Source organism: Pelecanus crispus, chromosome 1 (assembly GCF_030463565.1).
Source record: "Pelecanus crispus isolate bPelCri1 chromosome 1, bPelCri1.pri, whole genome shotgun sequence".
NCBI classification, from domain to species: domain Eukaryota; kingdom Metazoa; phylum Chordata; class Aves; order Pelecaniformes; family Pelecanidae; genus Pelecanus; species Pelecanus crispus.
Window position 1 is genome coordinate 70796372 of NC_134643.1, and position 23235 is coordinate 70819606.

Sequence of the window (23235 nt, forward strand, 5' to 3'; positions counted from 1 at the left end):
TGTTTCTGGCATCCCAGGCATCTTCTTTAAAGTTACCTGTGGTACCTCCATGGCATGCTATGGGTCACAGGGCCTCTGCCACTCACAGGCAAGCTTTTTCTACAGTGCGCCAAACATCCATTTAGACAGGAACAGCTTTTAACCTCTGCTGAATTTGGCTGGGTTCGAGCTGATGACTTCAAGGCTGAAAGCAATGTCATTAGCAAATTCATGAGGAATCCATCCTCCCCCAAAGGTACTAATGTTTTACCAGAAAAATGGAAGCTGCTTCCTGAAAGCTAATTTATTAAATCAAGTTCTTATTTAACACATAGGGTGAGCTTTCAGCTCTTTCACAGAAGAACATTGTCTTTTCTGCCTTGCTCTGCCTTTTCAAATGTGTTCTGAGACATCTCCTTAAAGCAGCTACTCCTACTAGCCAAGATAAAACATTAAGACTGGTATAATAAAACATTCTAATAATAAGACTCCTACAGTTTTGTGCTTTCCCTAGCCAATGCATAGCAGATTTACAAATGGATACACAAGCACATAATCTGAGCATACTCCCTTATCTAAAAATTTGCACCTTGAAGGGTCCCTGATTTTTACACCGAGTTCTACCTGCAGTGACCTTCGTGAACCTTAATTCCTTGTAAAATGGGTGACAGATAATTAATGACTGGATTAATTATGGATGATGATTTTTTTTTTTCCCCCAAGGTGGATTGGTAGTTAATAAAGATAACAAAGTTTTGGCAGCAGAAAGGACAAAACCTAAAATTTGTGCTTTCTTGCCTTTCCGCTCCATTCCCACTGAGTATGTCCATACTGTCTGGTAAGGACAGCCTGGAGACTGCTTTCAAAATCTGACCCATGTGCTCTGCTGTTGGTGACCCTTTAAATTCGGCACGAGGCATTGCCAGAATGGCTGTTTTGAAGCACCCGGCATGCCTCAGCGTGCTGGGCAGGGAGCATACCTCCACATGCCACCAGGCAGGCTGGTTGCTGGGGTAGTCTATAGCTGGCCGCAGGGAGCCATTAGGCTGAAGGAGGAGCATGTCGTGTTTGTGTCTGCTCCAGAAACAAGTGTTTTGCAAATGGTATAGACATCACCATTAGGCTATTGCATATGGGAAGAGTCTGTCTCTCCTCCACCATATGCGAATGTCAACTGAGATGTGTGACATTCTTCACAGGTCTGTGAGATAGTTTGGGTGATATGATGATGATGATCTCTGTTCCTGTTTAGCCCAAGCCTTGCTGTCTGCCTACAGATTGTTTCCTCTTTCTTTTTGCAGGCTTTTTAGTGCAATTTTAGAACAAGCAACCAAAGCAGATGGGGGGAATTCAATAGGAGGAAAAGGTGCCGGATTCGATGTTAAAGCACTGCGGGCTTTCCGAGTATTACGTCCATTACGGCTGGTGTCTGGAGTTCCTAGTAAGTAATGTCATTGCTTTTCTTTTATGTATGCCTGTGGTGTGGCATGGGGCAGGAGTAATTTGTGTAACAATTTTGAAGATGAAGCGTGATGCAGATTATTTTTGGTGTGTGTGGGAGGCCTTTTTTCAAATTAATGTAGATTCATGATAAACGTGATATTAATCAAAGGATGACCAAAGTAGAGGTGAAGGGGAATGGAAGTTTCATGGTATGTCAATCTGATTGTGCAACCTTTGTAAACAATGACAGTGGGAGATCCAAGATTTTCATTATTTCAAGTAAAAGATCCTTTAAATAATTCTGAAGTCACAGTGTATTGTTGGTATTATAAATACTAGACCGTGATGGAAATGCTCTATGGTCATTTGTGTTGATTTTGGAGGGAGAAGAGCTTTTTCATTAAAATTGCATTTTCTTCTTTGCACATGATGTTCTGATCAAGAGCACTGGGAAAAATTTAGAACTGACAGGACATAGGGTAATGACACAGTCATGTTCTCTGTTAGTCTTATTTGCTTAAATTATTTGTAACGCCTCTGAGAAAGTCCTCAACCAGCTTTTGATAGTCTAACATCCATTTTCTTATTTACAGTGAAGGTATGAGTAACTGAAAGTCTGGTAATTCTATTGTGGAGGTGGAATATGGACATCACAGTGTGGGAGGATTATATCCTTTGACTTGAGAGTTTGTTATAGATGGGGTCTATTGGCCTTTTGGAGAGAGGGTTAGTTGAAAGCTGTCGTTGCTTTCCATGTTTATTGCAATGAGAAATGTAGCAGGAAAGGAGTTAATCTTCTCCAGAATAGCTATGGAAAGAGCTTTGTTTATTCTTATTTGGGGAGCTTGCTAGTTTGATATCTTAAAGTACTTCTAACCTTAGTCATTCAAAAACCTTGAGTCAAGTTACCATTAACTCAATGAGATCAGCTTAAAAATTGCAATTTGTTTGTTAGGAAAAAAAAAAGTGTGAGGTTCTTTTTCTTTGGCTTGTTTTCTGACCCACTAGGTTATATTAGAGCCACGTTTGCAGACTTTTCTCCACAACCATAAAGGGTAGAAACTTTTTAAATGAAAGGTGAGAGTCTTTGTGGGAGGAGCTGAAACACTGATAAAAGCAAAAAGTACTGAGACAATTGACAGCACTAGTATTTGGTCTCACAAAAAGCCATGCTTGGTAACCTGTGCAAGGCCTCAGCTTGTGCCCAACTTAGGGTTACTTTGGGCATCAGTGGGTGAGTAGAAAATATGGAAAAGTAAATGTCTATTAGTCTACGAAGGACCTTCCTCTCTGGTACAGAACTATGATCCTCTATTCATGCCACCTCTGTTAGGGATTACTGCAGTGGTTTGGTTCATGCAGACAGTTGTGTACCATGCAATACCTTAAGTCCATGCAGAACACAGCTCTGCTTTTGGCCAGATATGTCTCATGAAGTGTATTCTGTCTGTGATCTTCAGTCTGCACTGGCACCCACTTCCTGGCTGTAAATTAAGGTTTTGTTGTTCTTTCCTAGTCCTCTGATCTAAGTCTTTTCTAGTTGCGTGCCCTCTGTATAGTAAGTAGAAGGTACTCGAATTTAAACATCTATGAACTGGAGCATTCTTGGTGAGATACTGCTTATGCTGGGACATGTTCTGAAAGTTGTTCTGACATAGGCTGAGCTTAACTGTGCCTATAGTTCTTGCTGTTTTGGAGAACAACAGGTGTTCCCCAAGACAAAGGGGTTTTGTTACTACTGTTCAAGTCTCTTGACTGGTGGCCTTGGAGGACTAGAGGAAGCTGAGGGAGTCCAATCTGATACAGTTCATACCCATATGCATGTATGACCTTGATCCCAGTGTAGACTATCTAATAGCCTATTTGTGGGTTATCTCGTCAAGAGAAGTATTTAATTTGTGCCAGAACAGAGCAAGGGAGCCTGGTGTATGCTAACAACTATTTGGTCTAGACAATGAAATGCCAGTCCAACGTGAAGCAGGCAAACCATCAACTTGACCTGACAGATATTCTCTGTTAGCCTTTATGGTTCTGACTCAGGACATATTTATTGAATCACGCTTCTTTGGGGCTGGTGTGCCTTTCAGGAAGCCTGCTGAGGTCTGTAGCTAATACAGCCTCAACCTTCACTGTGCATTTTTGAATTGTACAAATGCCTGTTGATTAACCTAGATAGATGTTATCACATCCATATGTATTAGAGCATAACTTTTCTCATGAGGCCTTTTAGGTAAGATGGTCTAAACCAACCATAAATAGTACATTACAGGATTACATTATTATATAATAAGTTAGTGTAGAGGTTTAGAAGTTAAACCTCCGATTTCATTCAAGTTCTGTCCCTGAAACATTATACACATCAGTGGGTAGGTTACCAACATTGCATTTGCTGTGCTACCAACATTGCCATCCATAAAAATACCTTTTGCTTCTTTCCCCTTCCAAAATGTAGTAGACTTTTCCACTGTGAGGAGAAGACCCACACAGATTTGTCCTAAAATTACATGAATGTAACATGCACTGCAATTTCTTCTCACTTAACAGACTCTGTAAGTGTATGGAAGCAGCATCTCATTAGTAAGAGGGGACCCTCTGGGTCATTGGCAGCCACCTTATACATGGAAAGCCCAACATCTGCTGCTTGGCTTGAGGACCAGATCTAACTACCACTATTTGGAGGGAGGAAAAAAAAAAGTGTAAAGCACAACGATTCTTGTAAACCAAATTTATGAAGCACGTGGTGAATTTTTGCATGCAAATCTTAAACTCCTCAGGATTTGGGTTGGGAAATAGGTTGTCTGAGGTGGAGAGATTGGCTTGCAGCATGGAATCATTTTCTCCTGAGTCAAAAGGAGTTTGCGTGAATTTTTTTCTCTCTGGTTCAATCCATAGGAAATAATCCAATTTAAGAGGGACATCTTTTGTATTCAGGTTTGAACATTTAAAGACCTGTTTCAGAATATAGAGAGTTTCCACCTAAGTATGATTAGAAGTAGGGAAAAAACATATGAATTGCCCTCTAAAGTAAATTACTAGTGTTTGCATTTTACAGATGGAGACCCTGAAGCAAAAATTCAAGATTTAACACTCTTGGAAATGGCTTTTAGTTCTGTATGTCTCATATTGGCTACTAGTGCTAGACACCTGGGTCAACACAGGTATCTGAAAGCTTCAGATAGATGGATAGAGGACATTAGCCTCAGAGCTGAGAATCCCTTTTCTCTAAGTCCCGTCCATGCTTAGTTCCTGGGGCTTGGCCGTCTTTTGCCAGATAATGTCTCTGCCGTGTAGCGAAGAATTTAGGGACTGTTCAGCGTAGGAAGTGATTCATCTGCAAGCAAAGTTGGTGCTCCCACAGGCAGACAAGCAAAGGTACCTTTGACAATCTTTGTTAGGATCCAACTGTCTCAGCTCCCAAATTACTTTAGTGCTTCCTAAAACCAAAAGGGTTTGAGGTCACGAATTCAACACAGCCTGAAGACTACATCTAGATGGCTGTCATGGGCACAAAAATATTTCATCATCTTTAAGAAAACAGATGATACTTTTATTCTTTGTGGTTATATGGACATTCACAAGACCACTTGTCATAAGGAAGGAGATAGACATTTTATTTAAAAGATGAGACAGACATTTTTTACCCGTGTCACAAAACCAATTGTAACATCATGGGAGAAACCTTCAAAGGCACTGAATACAATGTCTTTGAGTTCCTGTTACACCTTCAAAAACTGGTGTTAAGTATTTACACATTTCCAAGCAGTGCAAGAGGGATTGATTTTTTTTTTTTTTTAAAGAAAAAAAAAGTTAGTTTGAGTTCCTTTCTTGAAAACTTTTTTTGGAGTGAGAAGTATAGTTTTTGTTGTGACTGTGTGAGGTGTATGGCAGAGCAGTAGGTTAGATAATTCCCACAGCTCTCATCCCAGTGCTGTCTGTTGCTTTGTGAACAAAATAAAATCTAAAAGGGATAATTAAGCAAACTCTTTTTTTATTATTTCTAATTTTTTTTAAAGTCATACTGCTTCTGGAAAAATGATCCACTCCCAGTCTGTTTAGCCTGGCATTAACTTGTAAATTAACGGTGAATATTTTCAAAAGCACATGGATTATTTAGTTTTCACAGTGGTAATCACTTTTGAAAATTAGACATAAGCACTTTATATCATTGATACACAGGCCAGACTTCACTGTTCAACTATTCTGTTACTGACATACAAAATAATTCTTGTACTGCATACTTTATTTCAGTTGCTGAAATAACTTTACTGCTGGTGTACCAAAACAGTGTCCTTGTAAAAAAAAAAAAAAACAAACCAAACAAAACAAACCAACTTCACATGTGCAGTAGAGCACCCATCTTAATGTGGCATTAAGATCAATATATTGGTTTGAGAAAGGAGAGAGAAGGAAAACAATTCCCTTGATGGACATAAGCAGACAAGTGCAAAATCAGCATGTATACCAAAACTGAATCACTTAGTGTTTTGGAAACTGTTACCCAGTATCTCCTTTGGCAGGAGTAAAGCATTGTAAAGTTTCTAGGGACAGAATCAAGTCAGCCTTTCTGTGTCAGGAGCTTTCTGTTGCTTACTCTTCTTTCTCCATTTTACATTATTAAATATTTTGAAACTTGTTTTAAACATATTGTGCTTGAGGAGGGCAAAAAGAAGCATCCAGTTCGACAATGAAGAAGCATGATCCAATTAAAAAAGAAAATCACTCCTGACTATTGGAAAGGGCAATCAGTTACTCCTATGCATGTTAACTCATGCCCATTTAGCTCATTAAATTCCATTTCTATCACCTTTATTCATGCTGCTCAATTATACCACCTCATACATTCTGTTCATACTCTTTATATTGTACCTCATGTACCTGCATTGTTGCCACTACTTATTGCCTATCTGATATCTGCCAAACTTAATTTATAAGCTCTTCTAGGTAACTTGAAAGCCATATAATTCGAGTAGATATTGTGTTCCGTACTTGTATTTTCAATGAGATCCTCTGCTGACCACCCAGATTTATGTGGGCAGAAGACCATGATATGCTCACCAAAGCTAGAGAGGAAACTTGACTGTTCCACTGGAATAAAAACTTGGTATGTGTTTTCTTTTCTTTTTTTTTTTTTTTAACAACCACAAAAAGCTAAGCCTTTGATGTGTTCAAGCTTCACTGGAGTCTTCTAGCAGGACAGAGTTACTCAAAGGCAGTGTAGGTAGGTCTATAGCACCAGTACTTACTTGATTTACTAGAGACGCAACAATCGCATAACTGTGAAACAGAGGGTATGAGCAAAGGAACCTAAGCCAGACCCTCCTCGTGACAGTGCAATGTCTTTCTGTCAGTGAAAAAACAGCATGTATCTGGCTGAGTATATATTTTAGTTAAAATGAAATGAGACCAGAATTTTCATGCATGAATGCCTAGAGATGACTACCTTTAAATGTATTTAAATAACTAACTAGAGCAGCTAATTTTTCAGAATTACGCTGCTGTTGAAGTCCATGATTGCTCTGAGTTCATGTGAAAATTAGGCACCTTCAGACAAGGTAAATGAAAAACATAGACATTTTTAGATTTTGGTCTGTCTCATTACAATTAGTCCTCATTTGTCCTGAAATGGTCTTCTTTATTAAAATATACAATGCTTTCTCAGTCCCAGTAATGTGCTATTCCCCATATTAATTGCAGTGTTTTCTCATTACCAGAGTTGTCTTCCATCCTTATCCCAAACTCTCTGGCGTTAATCGGATTGTTTCTTTGAACTAGGAAATTATCCTGTCTTTACTTGCAGTGTCCTGTTAGATCTGAGCCATTCAGGTGTGTACATTCCCCACATACAGCAATGAAGATGAGAAGTAAAAAAGCCCCTGAGGGCTCTATGAGAGGAGTAATGCAGGAGGAAAGTTTTGCCCATTTGAGACATGCTGGATTGGCAAAGTCATCCAGCTGGGTTTGTTGTTAATTCGCCATATTGTTACAGGTAGGTGAAGCAAGGAAATCCCAGGGATGATTGGACTGGATTCTTTTCTGTCTAGGTTTTGTCTGTGTAGGACACTGCCTAAGTGCATACTAAATTACAGTCAGGTTTTTGGGAGAAGTAAGATAAAAATGCTTACAGATTCTTACAAGATGATTAGGCTATAGTCGACATTTTCCAATGAAGATTGTTCTTAACTCTAAGACTGGCAATATTTTTTTTCTCCCCTTTTTAAAGGAATATGATCCAATTCAATAATTTCAAATCATAGGGGAATTCTGTCTGTATGATCACGGTAATTCAGAGATACCCCCTACTGAAAGAAAATTATGAGGGGACTTTTATAGCAAAATATAGAGTAACTTACAGAGTTTAAGACAGTAGGGACATGTCAAACTCACCATGGTAATCATCCCAACGTAAGACTAAACAAATCCTCTATCTCATGTTTGATTCTAGATTCTGAATTTACTCTTGAAAGGTTTATAAAAAGTGGGGGTTTGATGCTTGTTGCCTATCAGAAGGCATTTAGTGCTGTGAGCTAGAAACTGGTACTATACTGAAGACTTAGTCTTCAGCTACACCTGATTTGGAGGTAGTGTACCTAACTGGGGGGAAGAGACATTACATTTTCTCTCTTGTGTAATCCTTGTAAAGCTGAATTTGTCTGGAGGCCAAATTGAACTCAGGTGTAATTGAAGCATCCTCAAAGCCCCTCTACCTGGTGTGTGGAGAAGGCTAGGCCAGTAAATAAGTATCAAGCACCATGCAGAGAGCCCAGTTCCTGCTGCAGGCACACTGCTTCTGAAACCTTACGTTCTGCTTGTACTGTATAAAGCAGGGAGAATGAAATGGTGATTAACTACCCTCACATGCCCTCTCCCAGGGGAAATTCACTATTCTTATTTCATTTGTAGCATCATGTCAACTTGGGTGTGCCAAACTGCCTTATTGGAGGGTGAGGATGGGACCTAGAGCAACTCTACATGTTGTTAGTTCTTTCTATATCTTAGCGTGCAGTGGTGACATTTGCCTTATTCCATCCCCGGCACCTGACTGTCTGGCCTGTAATTGCCCTCCTGCTTGGGCTTGCAATGCCCTTCCCAGCCACTGAGACAATGCAGCTCAATCTATTGCAATGATTCCATTTTTCAGCCATTGAAATAAACACACCCAATGCAGTTATCTGGCTTGCATTTAGGATTTATTCTTTTCTAGTGCAAAATTGAAATTTTCAACTGTAATTTCTCATTGTTTTCTGCACTGCCCAAGAAAATTAATACCCCTTGATATAGTGGAGGAAATAATGTAATTGAGGTAATAAACAGAGAAGTCAAGAAATCCAAAATGGCATCTTTTTTGAGAACCATGCCTTTTTAAAATATGGCAAAGAAATGTGAGCCATTGCTTGTTTCTATATGTTGAATAGCACATATTAAGTCTTACGTTTTAAGCAAATACTAACTGGCAGTCAGGAAGATTTTTTTTTTCAAAATGTATAAGCTTCTGACAAAGTATAGTTGACAGTCATCTGTTTTGCACATGGTTTGCGTTTATACACTGTCACTGGTGGAGCTAGCTTAAATCTATCTTCCTGATGCATGTGAGATTATGGTATAAACAGCATACCAGTGGAGAATTCTGTCTTGCCTTCAATGTGAGGAGATAGGAGAAGTGGCCTGATCAAAGCTTCCAAAGCATGAGAGGTTTGTGTGGAGGTACAAAAGAGTAGAGTAAGTTGGAGGAGACTGCCACCAAACCTATGCGATAAAGGTCATTGACAACAGAGGGAATCGCTGGAAATACATTTGGGCAAAATCTGGCTTCCAAATCTTAATTCTGCCTTAAACTTTGTTGTTGTTTCATTTAATAATATCAGCTTTTGCAAAGTCCAGTTCCTTTCTCTTCTCTTGGGCTCTAAAAGCTGTAGGAAATGTGCTCTCAAGCAGATTTCTTACATTCTCCTTCATTCTTGAACAAGACTTCTCAACCATCTGTACCATCTCTCCAGCACATACAGCGCTGTGTGAGGACAAGTTGCACCACCTTTCCCATGTCATTGCCTAGCTGTTTTTAACCTCAAGTGGCCAATTTGTTTTGCTTTCATTACAAATGGGAAGGGAGTGGAGAAAAAAAGGAGAGAACAGTCTGAACCAAATGTCCTCATTAAGCTTATTTCTTCATAGTTAACTTAAAACTCTACACATGCTTGCAAGTCCTTTATTTACTTAGGTCACCATTACTCAAGGGAGTAATTTGATGCCAGCATAGCATCCATGTAGCATAGGTGAAGGTCATTCCTGTGAGTAGGGCTTCCACAATCAGGACCTAAAACATGTTTCCTTGAGTGGTACAACCTGCAGAATGATGTGATTTATGGCAGAAGAGGTTAACTCAGTGTAGCAAAAAGGGGTTTGTCTTAGTAAAGAAGATTACTCAGAGGCACAGACTTCTTGTGGTAATAAAGATTTCTCTCATATTTAAGGAACGCCAATGAAAACAGGGAAATATTTATTATTTGATCTTGGCTATGTATCTCTTTCAAAAATAGCACTAACTACGAATGTACCCAATAACTGTGTCAGCCTTTATCCTACCAATTACTGTGCATGCTGGCAGGATTATTCAACATGTCTTCACAACAGAACAAAACAAAAAATCCCAATACCGTAATGTGGGACCACATCAGGGTGTAGGCAGTCCCTTCCAAATGAAGAAAATAAAGCCCACACTGACATCAAAGAGCAGACGTGGAAATAGTAAAAAAATCCTAGCTTGCCTTAGTAAGAGTTTTTTCAGAAGTGCTCTGGATGGATCAGACTTCTTTCTAGCACCTTTTCATTCTTCAAGTAATGCCCAGAGTTCTTATTCAGAATGGGCATAGGGCATGGCTCTGAGAGAGAGCCAATGCCATCAAGATGCTTGTCCTAAAGCATCTGAAAATCTAAGAATGCCATCTGCTGTGTCCTAAGAACAGTTTGCATTGTTGTTTAGATATGCTTTTGTCTGGACCATAAAGGAGCAGAAGTATACATACAGATTGTAGGTAACTGGTATCAGCAGGAGTGTGTTGGGTTCTCAGTTGCTCACTTGTAATTGCTGTCTGTTGCTGTCTCCATGATGGGTGAGGGAAGATATTGCTGTTCCAGATCAAAATAGTAAGGGTGTGATCTACTCTGTTTTCTTTTTACATTCTCTCCCAGATGATATCTCTACTGCATCTGATGTTGTCCCAAGCTTACATCAAATGTAATTTCATACTTTGATTCCAGTTGGCTAAATTTTGCATTGCTTATTAATTTAAGATCTTGTAAGGAATGATTTGAAGTCCTTTCTTGATTTTCTCTAAAGTGAATGTATGTCTATTAATCTGTTATTGAACTGTTGGGACTTTTTAACATGCCTGAAGCTTTCTCATCTTCTCTCGAAGAGGTGACTAACACACACTGGGTAGCATTTGTCTCAGAAGTGGGACATAAGAGAGTTCATAGAATAGTTTTGCTCAGGATGCAAGGTGGATACTCTGTGACTCTGGCATTATTTGAATTAATTCTGTTTGTCCCAGCCTTCCAAAAGCATTGTTACATGCTTGTGGTCATTGTTGTGATTTTCACAAAGCATTATCAAAATATCAGCAAAGAACAGAGCAGTGGACTAGTCAGATAGTTCTCTCAACCAGTGAATACATTTTAAGTCTTCTGTTTAGTCTCCAAATAAATTCTTTTTTTTCAGTCATGATCTGAATTTGTAATAATATTGCATCTTGTACAAGTGCTATAGGAGGAAAAAAACAAGCACACTGAACTGAGAGGAGGCAAATCTGAGGAAATATATTTAAAAATTTCAGTGTCAGCATAAATCTATTGGAGACCTTCCCTCTTCTCTTTAATCTAGCTTCTCCAAAATCATCTACTGCCTTCTGAGTTACATCTGCTTGATGTTGGCTGTGCTAGTTGAGAACACAGGAATATTGGCTGCTATGAACAACTAATAAACTTTTCTCTGCTTAAGACGTTCACTCATGGAACAAATAATTTGTTGTTCTGATCATGCGGAAGTATTGACCAAAGGCAAACTACAGCCCACCTAACCTGCCCAGTCTCTTAACATTTTATCAATGTTTTCTTTCCACCAGGGAAAAGAGAAGGAGATCAGACATCTTTCTTAATCTCCCTTTTTCCCAGAAGCAAATCCAATTCCTGTTTAACACATGTAACAGTAACCTATCCCATATGTGTTTTGCCCTTTGTTGCAGTTATTTTTTCTGAGTTGTCTGAATAGCTATGCCTCTTATTTTTTTCAGTTTTGGATTATCTTCTCCTGGTTTGCCCTGCCACATCAATCACAATTCAGAAAACATCTGCTAGCCCTCTGCAAAGAATCTTTTTTTTCAACTTCAGTAATGCTAAAGCTGCTCAACGTTTTTACAGCAGAAGTATTTTAGACAGAAAGTAGCTCATGGAATAAAAGAAATAGAAGAAATTATAAAAATTCTATTTTTGTCATTTTTTTCATAAGGCTTACTAAATTTTGGTTTTTTGAGGAGTGGAAAGATCTCTAGAAATTCAATGTCATTATCAGATTACTAAACATCCTCTCTAAATTTTCTTTAAGTGTCTTATCTTCTTGCAGAGGGCTCCCCTTTTTGAAGGTAGTAGTACACACCTGGCATGAGAAGTGGGACATAACAAATGCTATATATTTTAGAAGTATAATCTGTTGGTTTGTTTTCCTTTATATTACTGTTAACTCATTAAACTAGCAGCCTGGCTGACATTTCTGTCTTGTTTTGCACTGGGTGTTGGGTTTAGTGATTTCCCACCCCACCCCTCTACACCCCCCCCGCAATAACTGCCATTCCTTGTTGTTCAACACATTTCTGCAATTGATGTTTTCTCATAGGTTGATGCTGTACATTTGTTTTTAATATGTGTTGGAAATTACCAAAAGATAAAATTCTTTTTCACCTGGTTTGATGTCTTGGTCAGAAATCAAACCAATATGTCCATGTATCCATACATACAAGCTTTACAAAGGCCTGTTTTAAATCTAACAGTTCAATTGTTTAGTATAAACAGTGCCCAGTGTACGAATTTAGGGTTGAGTCTCACCCTTGCCCTTAAAATAAAGGTGAAAATTTAAACTCAAGATTTAGCCCATCTTTTGCTTTTCACATTCCAGTGTTGAGGTCTTTATTTCACTTAAGATCTTTACTTTGGAGGAGGCCAAATTCCACTCAGATTTATATTTGTAGATTTCTGTATGTGTAAAGAATTTAATTTAGCTGTTCAGTTTGCAGCAGGAGAGCCTTGTGATTCCCTCCTGACAGCTTATTATACGTAAAAGGAAATTCAAAATAAATAAATGTTTAGTTCAAATACATTCCAGCAATACTACACTGTGTACAAAGATCTTTTGAATTGTGCAAGTCGTAAAGAAAGTTACAAAGAAAGTAAATATCAATAAAGAACCATTCTTTCATCTGACAAATACATCTTTGCAAAAACTGCAGCCATTAATTTTCCTGTCCAAACACACTGGAGCTACCTAGTGAGCTAAAGGAGGTTTTGCTTATTATATCAGAAGGCATTTTTTCCCCTAAAGCTATTGTATTATCTGATGCCTGCAAGCAGAGTTTTAAGTCTAATCAGATTTATAAAAATCAAAAGCAACGGTCTTACCAGTGTGGAAAAGAAAAAAAGCTGTAATTTTAGGGATTCTGAGATGGGGCTGATTAACAACTGAATAGAGGAGTCCCTAAATCCAAACTCTCTTCTTAAAACTAAGAGGCAAAGTTGTTCAGATTTGTCTGGTCATGTCTTTTCAAGGATTTTGGCATTGTACCATGCATTTTCATTAACAGCATTTTTAGCAGTTTAAAAAGAGAAAACAAATTCCACATGTGCATCAAGACAGTAACACAGCAGTGATCACACATTGTGTGGTTCGCATAAATTCTTTCATTACCTGATCAGGTAACTTTCTATTTTTAGGTTCTCAAAATACTCCTGAAAACCCTGTATGACAGTGATTTTGAAAATGTCATGCTATGTCTCTCCAGAGCTTAGTCCCAACTATGCCCATTAAGCCCTATCCAAAGTTAAGATGTGGAGTGGGTTTTCTTCTCCAGGGCTATATAGCCTGTGTTTGTCATATACGATGCTGCACTTCGACATAGATAGCCATCTAAAAAAAAGTTCTAGGGTTTATCCAGTATTTTGTTGCACTTTTTCTATCATGAGAAGGTAAAACTTAGTGTAGCTCATGGTATGCCTTTTATGATACGCTTGGAGCGTTTAACCCACAAGAAGATCAATTTTTGTCATCAGTATATTTTTCCCCAAGTACTCTAATTTTATCATCCCTGGATGCACTCTTAGATTTGCAGGATCCCTGTTAACATTTGTTACCTTGCTAGCTTGTACCTTTTCTAAATCCATTCACAAGTGATAAGTTAGAGCACCAGGAGAAGGAGCTCAGACAACTAAAAGACTCTTTATTATTTGTAAGACACAAAGGATTATTTAGTGATGAACAAAAGGAGCTAAGGTCCACTTACCTGGGGGGCTATGAAAATAAACAGTTCAAAATAATGCTGTTCATGACCCTGAGATTTTGGCAACTTTACAAAGGCATTTGTAACGCAACAGTCATTATTCCTCTACTTATATGCTGGTACGCTCACAATTGAGACCCAAGTGCTTTGAGCCCATTTCTGCTACCATGATGCTTTAGTAGTTACAGGTGTCCATAGTTGCCTGTTTCAAAAACTACATCCTTAGGACACAGTAATGTGTGTAGTCATTCCTCAGAGCTGTGTACAAACAGCATTTGGGATTCTGAAACAAAGCTCTTTCATCATTATCTCAGTTCAGAGGTTATTTAACTATTGGGTTGGGAGTGTGGGGGGAGGGCAGGTTAAGCTCACTTGACCAGACTAACAGCAGTACAGCATTTTGACACATTCCTATACAGGTTTTCTGACTGAATCCAGTAGCACAGGACTAGACCGAAATTTGCTCCTGTACTGGAGCTTGAAAGACTATTCTCTTTCACAGCTGTGCTTGAACAAGAAATTAAGAAGTGGAAGTGTGATGGATCATTTCACTGAGAACTGGTGCAGTCTTCTGGCCAGACTGTCTTTGGTTTTGCATAGCTCTGTAGGGAGAAGGGTTCTTCCTATTTGTGATCCTTCACAGTGATTAAGTATAGATAAAACATTTACAAGAACCATTTTCTCAGAAGAGTCCATGACCATCCTGTTGGCAGAAAATCAAAGCTACTTCCTTGGAAAGGGTGACAGCTGATCCTTGCCGGCCTAGGAACTTCCAGGGCTCCTGCATGCCCTTTACCTGCCTTACTTTCAGCCCTTCTTTAGGAATCCCTGTCTGGCAGTGAATACTTGACCTCATCCTTCCCCCTCTCAGCATAAGGCTACTTTACAGCACACTGTGGTCCTTGTTCAAAACAGCCTCAAAGTTAACTTCATTTGTGTTTTTGATCAAAACGGTCTTTTTTCTGTAATACGCAGTTTTCAGTAGGCAGTTCATTGCCACTTTTCTCTCCATGCTCCTTCTCTATTCACAGGTAGCTGCATAGGAGGGACACTACACCAGGTTGGTTTTTTTTTTTTGTATTGACAGTCTGTAGATCTTTCCTAGACCTCATCCTCAGCTGAACTGAGCTAAGATCAAAAGGCTGGAGAATAAAGTCGAGCTTGTAGGAGCTACAGAATGTGTTGAGACTGGAAAGATGAGCAAGATCTTGTGATCGGCAAGCAACTTTATAAGAAAGTGAACACTTACGTACTTTGAACAAAAAGCTGTTAGAAAAGGTTAAAGCCCCCCAGGAGGGGAGAGGGATGCTTCTGTGAGTGGTAGTAGAGGTTTCTTCCAGCAGAGAGGCAAAGAGCCTAAGTGTATACCTTTATCCAGCCACCCTTCCCAGGCAGCCAAAAGCTGGGGCTGTGTGGCCACCATGCTGAGGGCAAGCTGTATTGTTTGGCTGTCTAAGTTAGGTCACTCTGACAAGCAGAGGATACTGAAGATTAATTGCTTCCCAAGAGAAAAGGATCCAGAAGGAAGAGCTGGGGTTTGCTGTGGCTTTTGGGTTTGTTCTGCTGTTCCTTTCTCACCTCAAAGGATGAGAGGCAAGGGTGGTATTGCAAGACTTGACAAATACAAGACAATTGTGTTCGCATACACGTGACCATTTGTATGAATCACCTTTTGTGCGTGTGTGTGTATTTCAGTTTGAAAAGTCAATGAAAGCGTGGTTTGAAAATAGAGGAATGAGAACATTGGGAGCAGATGCCAAAACTTTCTTTTTCTATTCATTGCAGCACATGGTTTTGAATTGTATGTTAGTATATGTTTAAATGTCATTACCTACTCCAAAATAGTCACTGTTCAGCTTGAAAAGTGTCTTTCATAGTTTTTCTTTCTTCAGCTAGTTTTCTGTCCTGTGTTGTGTCTTTCCTTCCTATTCCAAGACCTTCTTTATTATTCTTGAAATAGAAATGGCATCTGCAGCCCTGAGAATGCTGCACTACACCCACAGAATTTGCTATATCTAGCAATCTGCCACTAATATTTTGAGACTCCAGCAAGACAGTAAAGGACTACCTCCCCGAATTGTTACTGTACAGCTATCCTTAACTGAACTGTGCCATATGAATTCCCTTTGCAACACTGGTGGAGAAAGTCCTCAATGTTTTTCCTCACAAATCATTACATATGTACTTATCTAAGATATCTTACCATGAATGTGGACCGTTTTGTGATTAAAAATGTCTGTCTTTTTCCAGGCTTCCTTTAAAATTGGTATAAAACCTTTCATATTTATGAATATTTAATGTTTTTCAATTTTCTTAGCCAATGCCTATGTTTATTAAATTATAAACATCCACTTTGGGGAATATTACTGGTTATAGTGCTTGTGCTTTGGAAATAGAGGTAACTGTAGTGGCAGTCTCTTAGTGTATCACCAGAAATAACTGTGATTTGCAGGTAGGCCTAGCTCATGGCTGGGGATGGTGCATAAACTCTACCACTTAAGAGTGGTTCCCAGAAGTGATCTGACTCAGGCACTGTGCTGAGTCACAAATCCTCCCTGGCTTCCTCCTTGCTTGCAGAAAGTAGTAGTTTTCTTCTGAACTGTATTAGCAGAAAAATAATTACCTCCCACACCCTTGGCACTGGCTTAAGTACAAAAGTGTGTGTGTGTGTGTGTGTATCAGGAGGCGGGGGAGGCATGGGTGGAGTTGAAAGTCCTCTCCTTTCCCTTTTATTCCTGCTTGTTCCCAGAAGGTCATTTGTATGAGCCTGTGCCTGCTCATACTCCTGGTTCAGGCAACGCCATGGTGTAGACAAAATATAGCCCTGCAAAACCAGTGGAGGAGTAGAGTCGGTATATGCTTTCTCTGAAGAGATCTGGACTACTAATATGATTAGAACAGGAAACCACCCTGTCCAGCAAACCAAGTTTGATCCAAAATTGAAGACACGTGAAAATGTGAGATAGAGCTCTGCTTGGAAAGGCCCAAATGTTTTTTTCTGAGACCAACCTACCATTAGTTTCCTTGGATACATTCCACAGCGCAACAACGCCAAGTGCATTTTAGCAGCTGGGTCCAGTGCACATTTTTTTTTGTGCCATCTTGCTAAGCATTGGTTGAAATCCAAAAAAGCTTGTAAGTACACAACGGGGTATGTAGGTAATCCCATTGCTTTAGGTACAGACACTTACGTGCTTAGAGATAAGCATGTTCTTCAGTAACTGCCTGAATTGATGAGACAGCAACCAGCCCCTCTCATGATTGTCTTCCTGTGAGAAAAATACAGTATCATATAATAGCTCTAAAACACCTGCAGCATCCCTAACAGTGTATTTCCCATAGCTTTGAAAAAGATCAATGTTGCTTGTTACAAGCTTTTTTCCTTCTCTCTTCCCCATTCCCTTTACTCCCCAGTTGTGCCCTAAACCTTTGGCTCGATGCAGTCCTCTAGAGGCTGAAACGGGCTTGACCTGGTATGAAAAGCAATGTTGTTCACATGTAATAAATATTTAAAACGTTTTATCAGTGTAAATAAATGCTAAATTCTGTGAGCCCAGGGAATGGCATTAATGTGTTCGCTTACTGAAACATTTATGGAGTCAATGTCAACCAACAGAATTCAGTCAAGATAGGTTTTTTCTAAAGGTAAACTGAAGTGCTTTTAAAATAAATACTGAGAGCTGTTTAAGATCGTCAATTATTAACAGAAGAAAAGTGTGGGCTGAAAAACTGCAAACAATCCCTTTTGTGGCACTTTCCCTAACCTCTGTGCAGTTATATCTTTGTCCAGCCTGGAATGAGCTCCACAAGGCAGATGCTGTGCCTTCACAGATGTCCATAGAGTGTCTAGCACATGCAGAGAGATTCCACAAATTAATAAGTACATTTAGAATGCCAAATATTGGAAAACCATTTATTTTTATATTTACTTGCCAGGATGTAAGTTCAGGACTCTGCGTTTATGGTTGGCCAACAATGGCATTGTCAGCCTCTGTAAAGCAGTGTAAAAGCCTAGCTTTTCACTCTGGTGTGAGAAGGCAGTTATTGGCATCATCTACTTGAAATCCAGAGGCCAGCTTTTCAGTCTGATCGGGTCACTAGGCTTTCTGATTTAATCATGTTTATAAGCTGCACAGCTCATTGCTAGGAGTGTAAGCCTTTCCTCTGCAAGGCAGAACATGCCAAAGATGTGCAATGGTGTATCAGAGAGAGCACCAGGCAAGTGGGACTGTATTGCCCCTGTATTGTGAACATCCATGTTGGGCGATATCTGTGTGTCACAGCATGCAAAGATTAAGAGCATGCATGAGTTGGGACAGAGAAGTCATTTTTTTATAACTTCAACTGTCTTGTCTTCCTCTGCACAGGGAAAGAGCATGTAAAAGTGTTTAGAAGTTCTCACCATTGGTTAGAAAAAGCTTTGTGTCTGCATGTAGGGGGATGATTTGCCTTGATTTATCCTGAACAGAAATGCATCTGATCATCCACAGACACTGATCTGCACCTCTCAGATTTCAGAACACAGATTTCATGTGTTTTGAAGCATGTGGGTTTTTTATTAAAAAAGTGTCTCTGTTCTACCTACCCACAGCTCTCCCCTAGTCCTTTAATCCTTCTTTATCTGCTCTCCCTCTTCTCCCCCCTTGCTACTACACTGACTTTTCTGATTATCCAGGCCTGGTTCCTCATGCAATTCCTTGCAACAGCTATTCATGTTGCAAGTGGCTGCCTGAACTGAGAATAATAAAGAAACCTTCTGGCAGCAGCTATATTGCAGCAATAAGCTTGACAGCAAGGCAGGGATCATGGTGATGGGCATATATCCTTTGCCCTTCTACAAGTAGCATTCGTTACGTCTTCTGAGAGGACATTTCTGAAGTTGCTGCATGTTTTTTTAAACTTTTAGAAACTTTCTGAATACTTTACTGGTAATGTATGTAAGCTTGCTAATTAGTAGAATCATCTGGATTTAGAAACAGACTGGCCTAATGGAGTACTGCACAGCGCACACATCAATTCATGCTAACAGTATTCAGTAGCTCATTTCTTCTTCAAAGTTGGTTTATTATCATCAAGAAGCTTTTCTCTAATTAAGGTAGCTGAAGCTGCTGTAAATCTTCCGGTGGTACATGTTCCCCTTCACTGTCTAAACATCTTGTCATCTCATGTTTATGGTGCAAGCCTTTGATTTTACAAGCACTGCTTTGGTAACACAAAAGGCATTGGTTTGTGCAGATACTGTCTTCTCTGCACATCTGTAGTACACTGAAGCACTTTCATGGCATGGGTGATAATGAAGCTACATTTAAAATGAGAGAGCTTTTTGTTCATCATTGCGTCTGTTCTCACTACCCTCTCAAGAGCACTGGGTATATCCTATGATGAATATTATATCAATTAATAATAATAATTAAGGGTAAATTACATAAGACCTGGCATTAGAACTGTTGACCCTGTAATCTTGGCTACATTTTGGATTAACAAGGTTCCTAAAATCACTAAAAATGAAGGAGGCCTTTATTTGGTTTTGTGTAGATTTATTTGAAGGTACAAATATTTCAATCTGCAAAATCTGTGAGTTTTTTTCAGGTTCATAGCCATTTGTAGTCTTAACTTTCTTGTGGGTTTGTACATTGTTTGGGAGAAGGTGGGACATTTTTTTAATTTTCTGGTGAATGCTACATTTTCGACTGTTGTAAAGTATTGGAGTGCTGTTGATATGGACTGCAATTCATTTTTTTATATATTCAGAATTAGTACAGCAAATGAGGTGAGCATCTAGGAGAAAAGGTTGAATGTCTTAGGTAGTCACGGAAATTTTTTTTTGCCCGAGACGTTGCTTATCCAAAGTACCTAGAGGTAACTGACTGAGCAGAACATCCCACTCTTGTATAGAATAAGTTTTGGTCCTGCCACTATCATACTTCATGTAAGGAACGTTTTGTGAAAGCCAGAACATTTCATGCCAAATATCACTTCCTTTGGATAGTAGCATGAACCATTAAGAGAGAGATGAACTGAATGCAGACACCTGAAAAAATGTTCTGACTAGAGGGATGCTAGTAACCAGCTTTGCATTACTAGCAGGCAGTGAATGATCTTGCTGGCCTGGCAGCTGATGCCACCTTTGATTGCTTCTGGTGTGTTCGATCATGGCTGAGGAGAAAATGCAAAGTCTCAGCCCTAGCTGTCAATTGACAAGTGGATTGCCTATGAGTGAAAGTGCTTGTCAAGAGATGTGTCATTCTTATTAGAAAGTATTTAAATTAGTAAAAAAAAAAAGCAATAAAAATGAAAATCTAAAATCTTAGATGATAGATTTGAAACGTTAGTAGGTATCACAAACTCTCTTGGCAGATGTATAACAGACATTTACAACTCATGAATCATATTTTTCAAAAATCAGGGCTAATATCAACTTGTGAGGGGATGACAGCATTTACAGGAGATATTAATGGCTTCTGGCTCACAGTCATTGCAAAATCATGAGCTTGTAATTGTTCTGATCTGGCTATTTGTAGACAATAGAGTTCTAGAGGTCTGTCAATACTTCCAACATTAATAACTTGCCAGTGACAGTGGTTGCCATCACTGCCACCAGTGATAATAACTTTAAAACCCTTGTAAATGCAAATGCTTACTAAAGGCTTATGATGGCTTTGTTATTCTGGTTTTACAAATGAAGAGAAGGGGACAGAGAGAGGCCCATGAATCTGCAGCTTGAGTTGACTGTATCTGAAGGTCCAGCTGCTGAGCACTTCAGCAAACTTGACCACCAGTCACCTTCCCCAGGCCATTCTGGAAATGTGTGGCTCACTCATGATGGTGAGGTGGATCTGAAGTGCAGGGAGATCCTAAGAGAGCTGGGAGCTCTCAGTCAGTATGCATTTGGTGGTCCTTCAGCAGCTCAGGCTCTGCCTGAGACTGGCTTGACCTCTAGAAGAACTCAGAATCAGAGTAGGGAAACGACTTCAGTTTGCCATCTCTCCCCATGCTCTGGGGTGCAGCTCTGTGGTACCCCGGCATTTGCTGTCTTGCATGTCTCACTGTTGTTCTTGCCCTTTCTCACTTCTGGTCATTCTTTGGTTTTTCCTTGCTTTAATTCTCCTCAGTACTGTCTGGGGATCAGCTTAGGTCTGGTTTTCCAGAACAGGCAAAATAGCTAATGCCTTCCCTCCCCAGGGTGGTGGTATTTTAGTGACAGGTGAGGTAATACCTGTTTTACTTTAGTCTGTGATCTAGGCTGCAACAGTAAATTTGTGAAATGTTGGGGATCTTCTGGAGGGAGGTGATCTGTAAAGGTACATCTTTACATCATCAAGTTAATGAGTTCAGGTGAGGGAGAATGAAATAAAAATGACATAGTATTGTGCAATTTATACCCTCTCTAAATTTTGTTCTGTTGCTGATAAGTGCTTCCTTCTGTTCTCTCTGCAGGTCTCCAGGTGGTTTTAAATTCAATTATCAAGGCCATGGTCCCTTTGTTGCATATTGCCCTGCTGGTGCTGTTTGTCATTATTATCTATGCCATCATTGGACTGGAGTTATTTATGGGGAAGATGCATAAGACCTGCTACCATGTGCAAGGGGGACTTATAGGTAAGGGGAACACTATATCATACATACAATGATTTTCTGAGGGCGTCTTTCCCCTTTTATAATGGAGCATTTGCGCTGGCACAGGAGACGTGTGGCTGTTGCTCCCTGCTGTGTACCTGTTTGGGGTTTCATAGTGGTGATTCCTTTGTTCTGCTTCTTGGAGATGAATCACCTTTGATGTAGAGAGACTGTAACGGTGAGAGTTTAGCTTGCTCATCTTGGGCACTCAGTTGTTGGCCTGTCTGTAAAGGCTACAAGCAAAACTGAATTCCTGCTGAACACAGTAGTGCACTTTTTAATGTGGACCTTTGGTACTACAAGCCAACCTGAGTTCTTTAACAAATCTCCCAGAGGCTCAAGCAACACTAAACTAGTGATGATTTCACCACTGGCAGACTGAGCTGCAAATGAGATGGCATCACAGAAATGTACAACTCCTATATTTTATTATTAATCTTGTACACAAATAGACCTTCATTTTAAACTGGTATCATTGTGGAGGAATACCTAACTGAGGCCCAGAAGTGGTTTGTTTTTTTTTTTAATTACGGGCTGTGACTGTGGTTAGAAGTGCAGCTAATAAGAAAGCAAAAGTGTATTAATGGGAAGAAACTTTTTGCACCAAATCCATCAGGAAAGAACTTTCAAATTATTTACAGAAAGAAATATTCACATTTCAAAATAATTCAATTGTATTGTCACTTACTTAACCATCTGCTCTTTTTCATTTGTTTTATCCGACTTGAGCAGCAGTGATTCCCCATGTGGTCATGGGTGCCAATGTCTAGGACCCAGTTCAGCTGGTAACCAAGAAAATACTGTACAGCAGGAAATTGTTGCAGAAATTCTATACATTATACTTTTATAACATTGGCAGATTTCATTTTCTGGAAATGATGCTAGAACTTTAATGAGTTGTCAGTCTGGTTTACATCTTTAAAGTATATATATCTTTCTCCATACTGTCTGTAATTATTATGAATTACAGCATTTAATTCTAATATTGCTAATTCTGGCATGCGTTAATGATCAGAATGTGATCAGAACTTTTGGAAAATTACCTTTTTTGACATATAAGATAAGAAACAAACATAACTACCTGCTTCCACACACATGCATACCTGCACCTATTATAAATGTAGCAATAGGTGCCGAAATCCATATATTAAAAAAATCCTATTGCAGGAATTTTTGTGCTTATAAAAATGCTTTCTGTAGCATTTTGCATATACCAAAGTATCTAGGCAGGCTTGTTGTATGGGTTCTCAGATCTTTGGAAACACCTGTACAGAATAAGGAGCAGATAATCAAGAGGTAGAGTCTTACAGAGCTTCTGAGTGCCACTGGGCTATTGATAAAATGCCACGCAGCTTCTAAACTCCAAAAGAGCAGAGCTCCAGAGACCTTCTGCTGTAATTTTGCAGTGGCCCAGCACCATATCAACCTATTCCCAGAGCACTGAAGCCTGTCTGCTGCAGAGGTTCAGCCTGCTTCAACAGAGTGCCAGTCAGTGCTGCAGTTCCCTTCCAAGATTAACCCAGATGCCAGGTGACTGCGGTAGGAAAACACTGGTCATAACATGCAGCCTAAAGAAATGTAATAGACTTGATCTAATGTTCCTTCTCATGTTGAAAGACATTTCAGTTTCAACTGTAAGATTTGACAGCTTGGCCAT

At 39.4% G+C, this 23235-nt stretch overlaps 1 protein-coding gene across 2 annotated transcripts in view; it reads left to right on the forward strand.

Annotated features, from left to right (window-relative positions):
- Window positions 1-23235, forward strand: part of CACNA1C (calcium voltage-gated channel subunit alpha1 C) — a 494372-nt gene that overhangs the window by 300043 nt on the left and 171094 nt on the right. For both annotated transcript variants that reach the window (XM_075727966.1, XM_075727965.1), the window contains exons 5-6: window positions 1281-1420; window positions 21399-21560. In XM_075727966.1, coding sequence (XP_075584081.1) covers window positions 1281-1420; window positions 21399-21560 — 302 coding nt within the window. The remainder of the gene's footprint in view (window positions 1-1280; window positions 1421-21398; window positions 21561-23235) is intronic.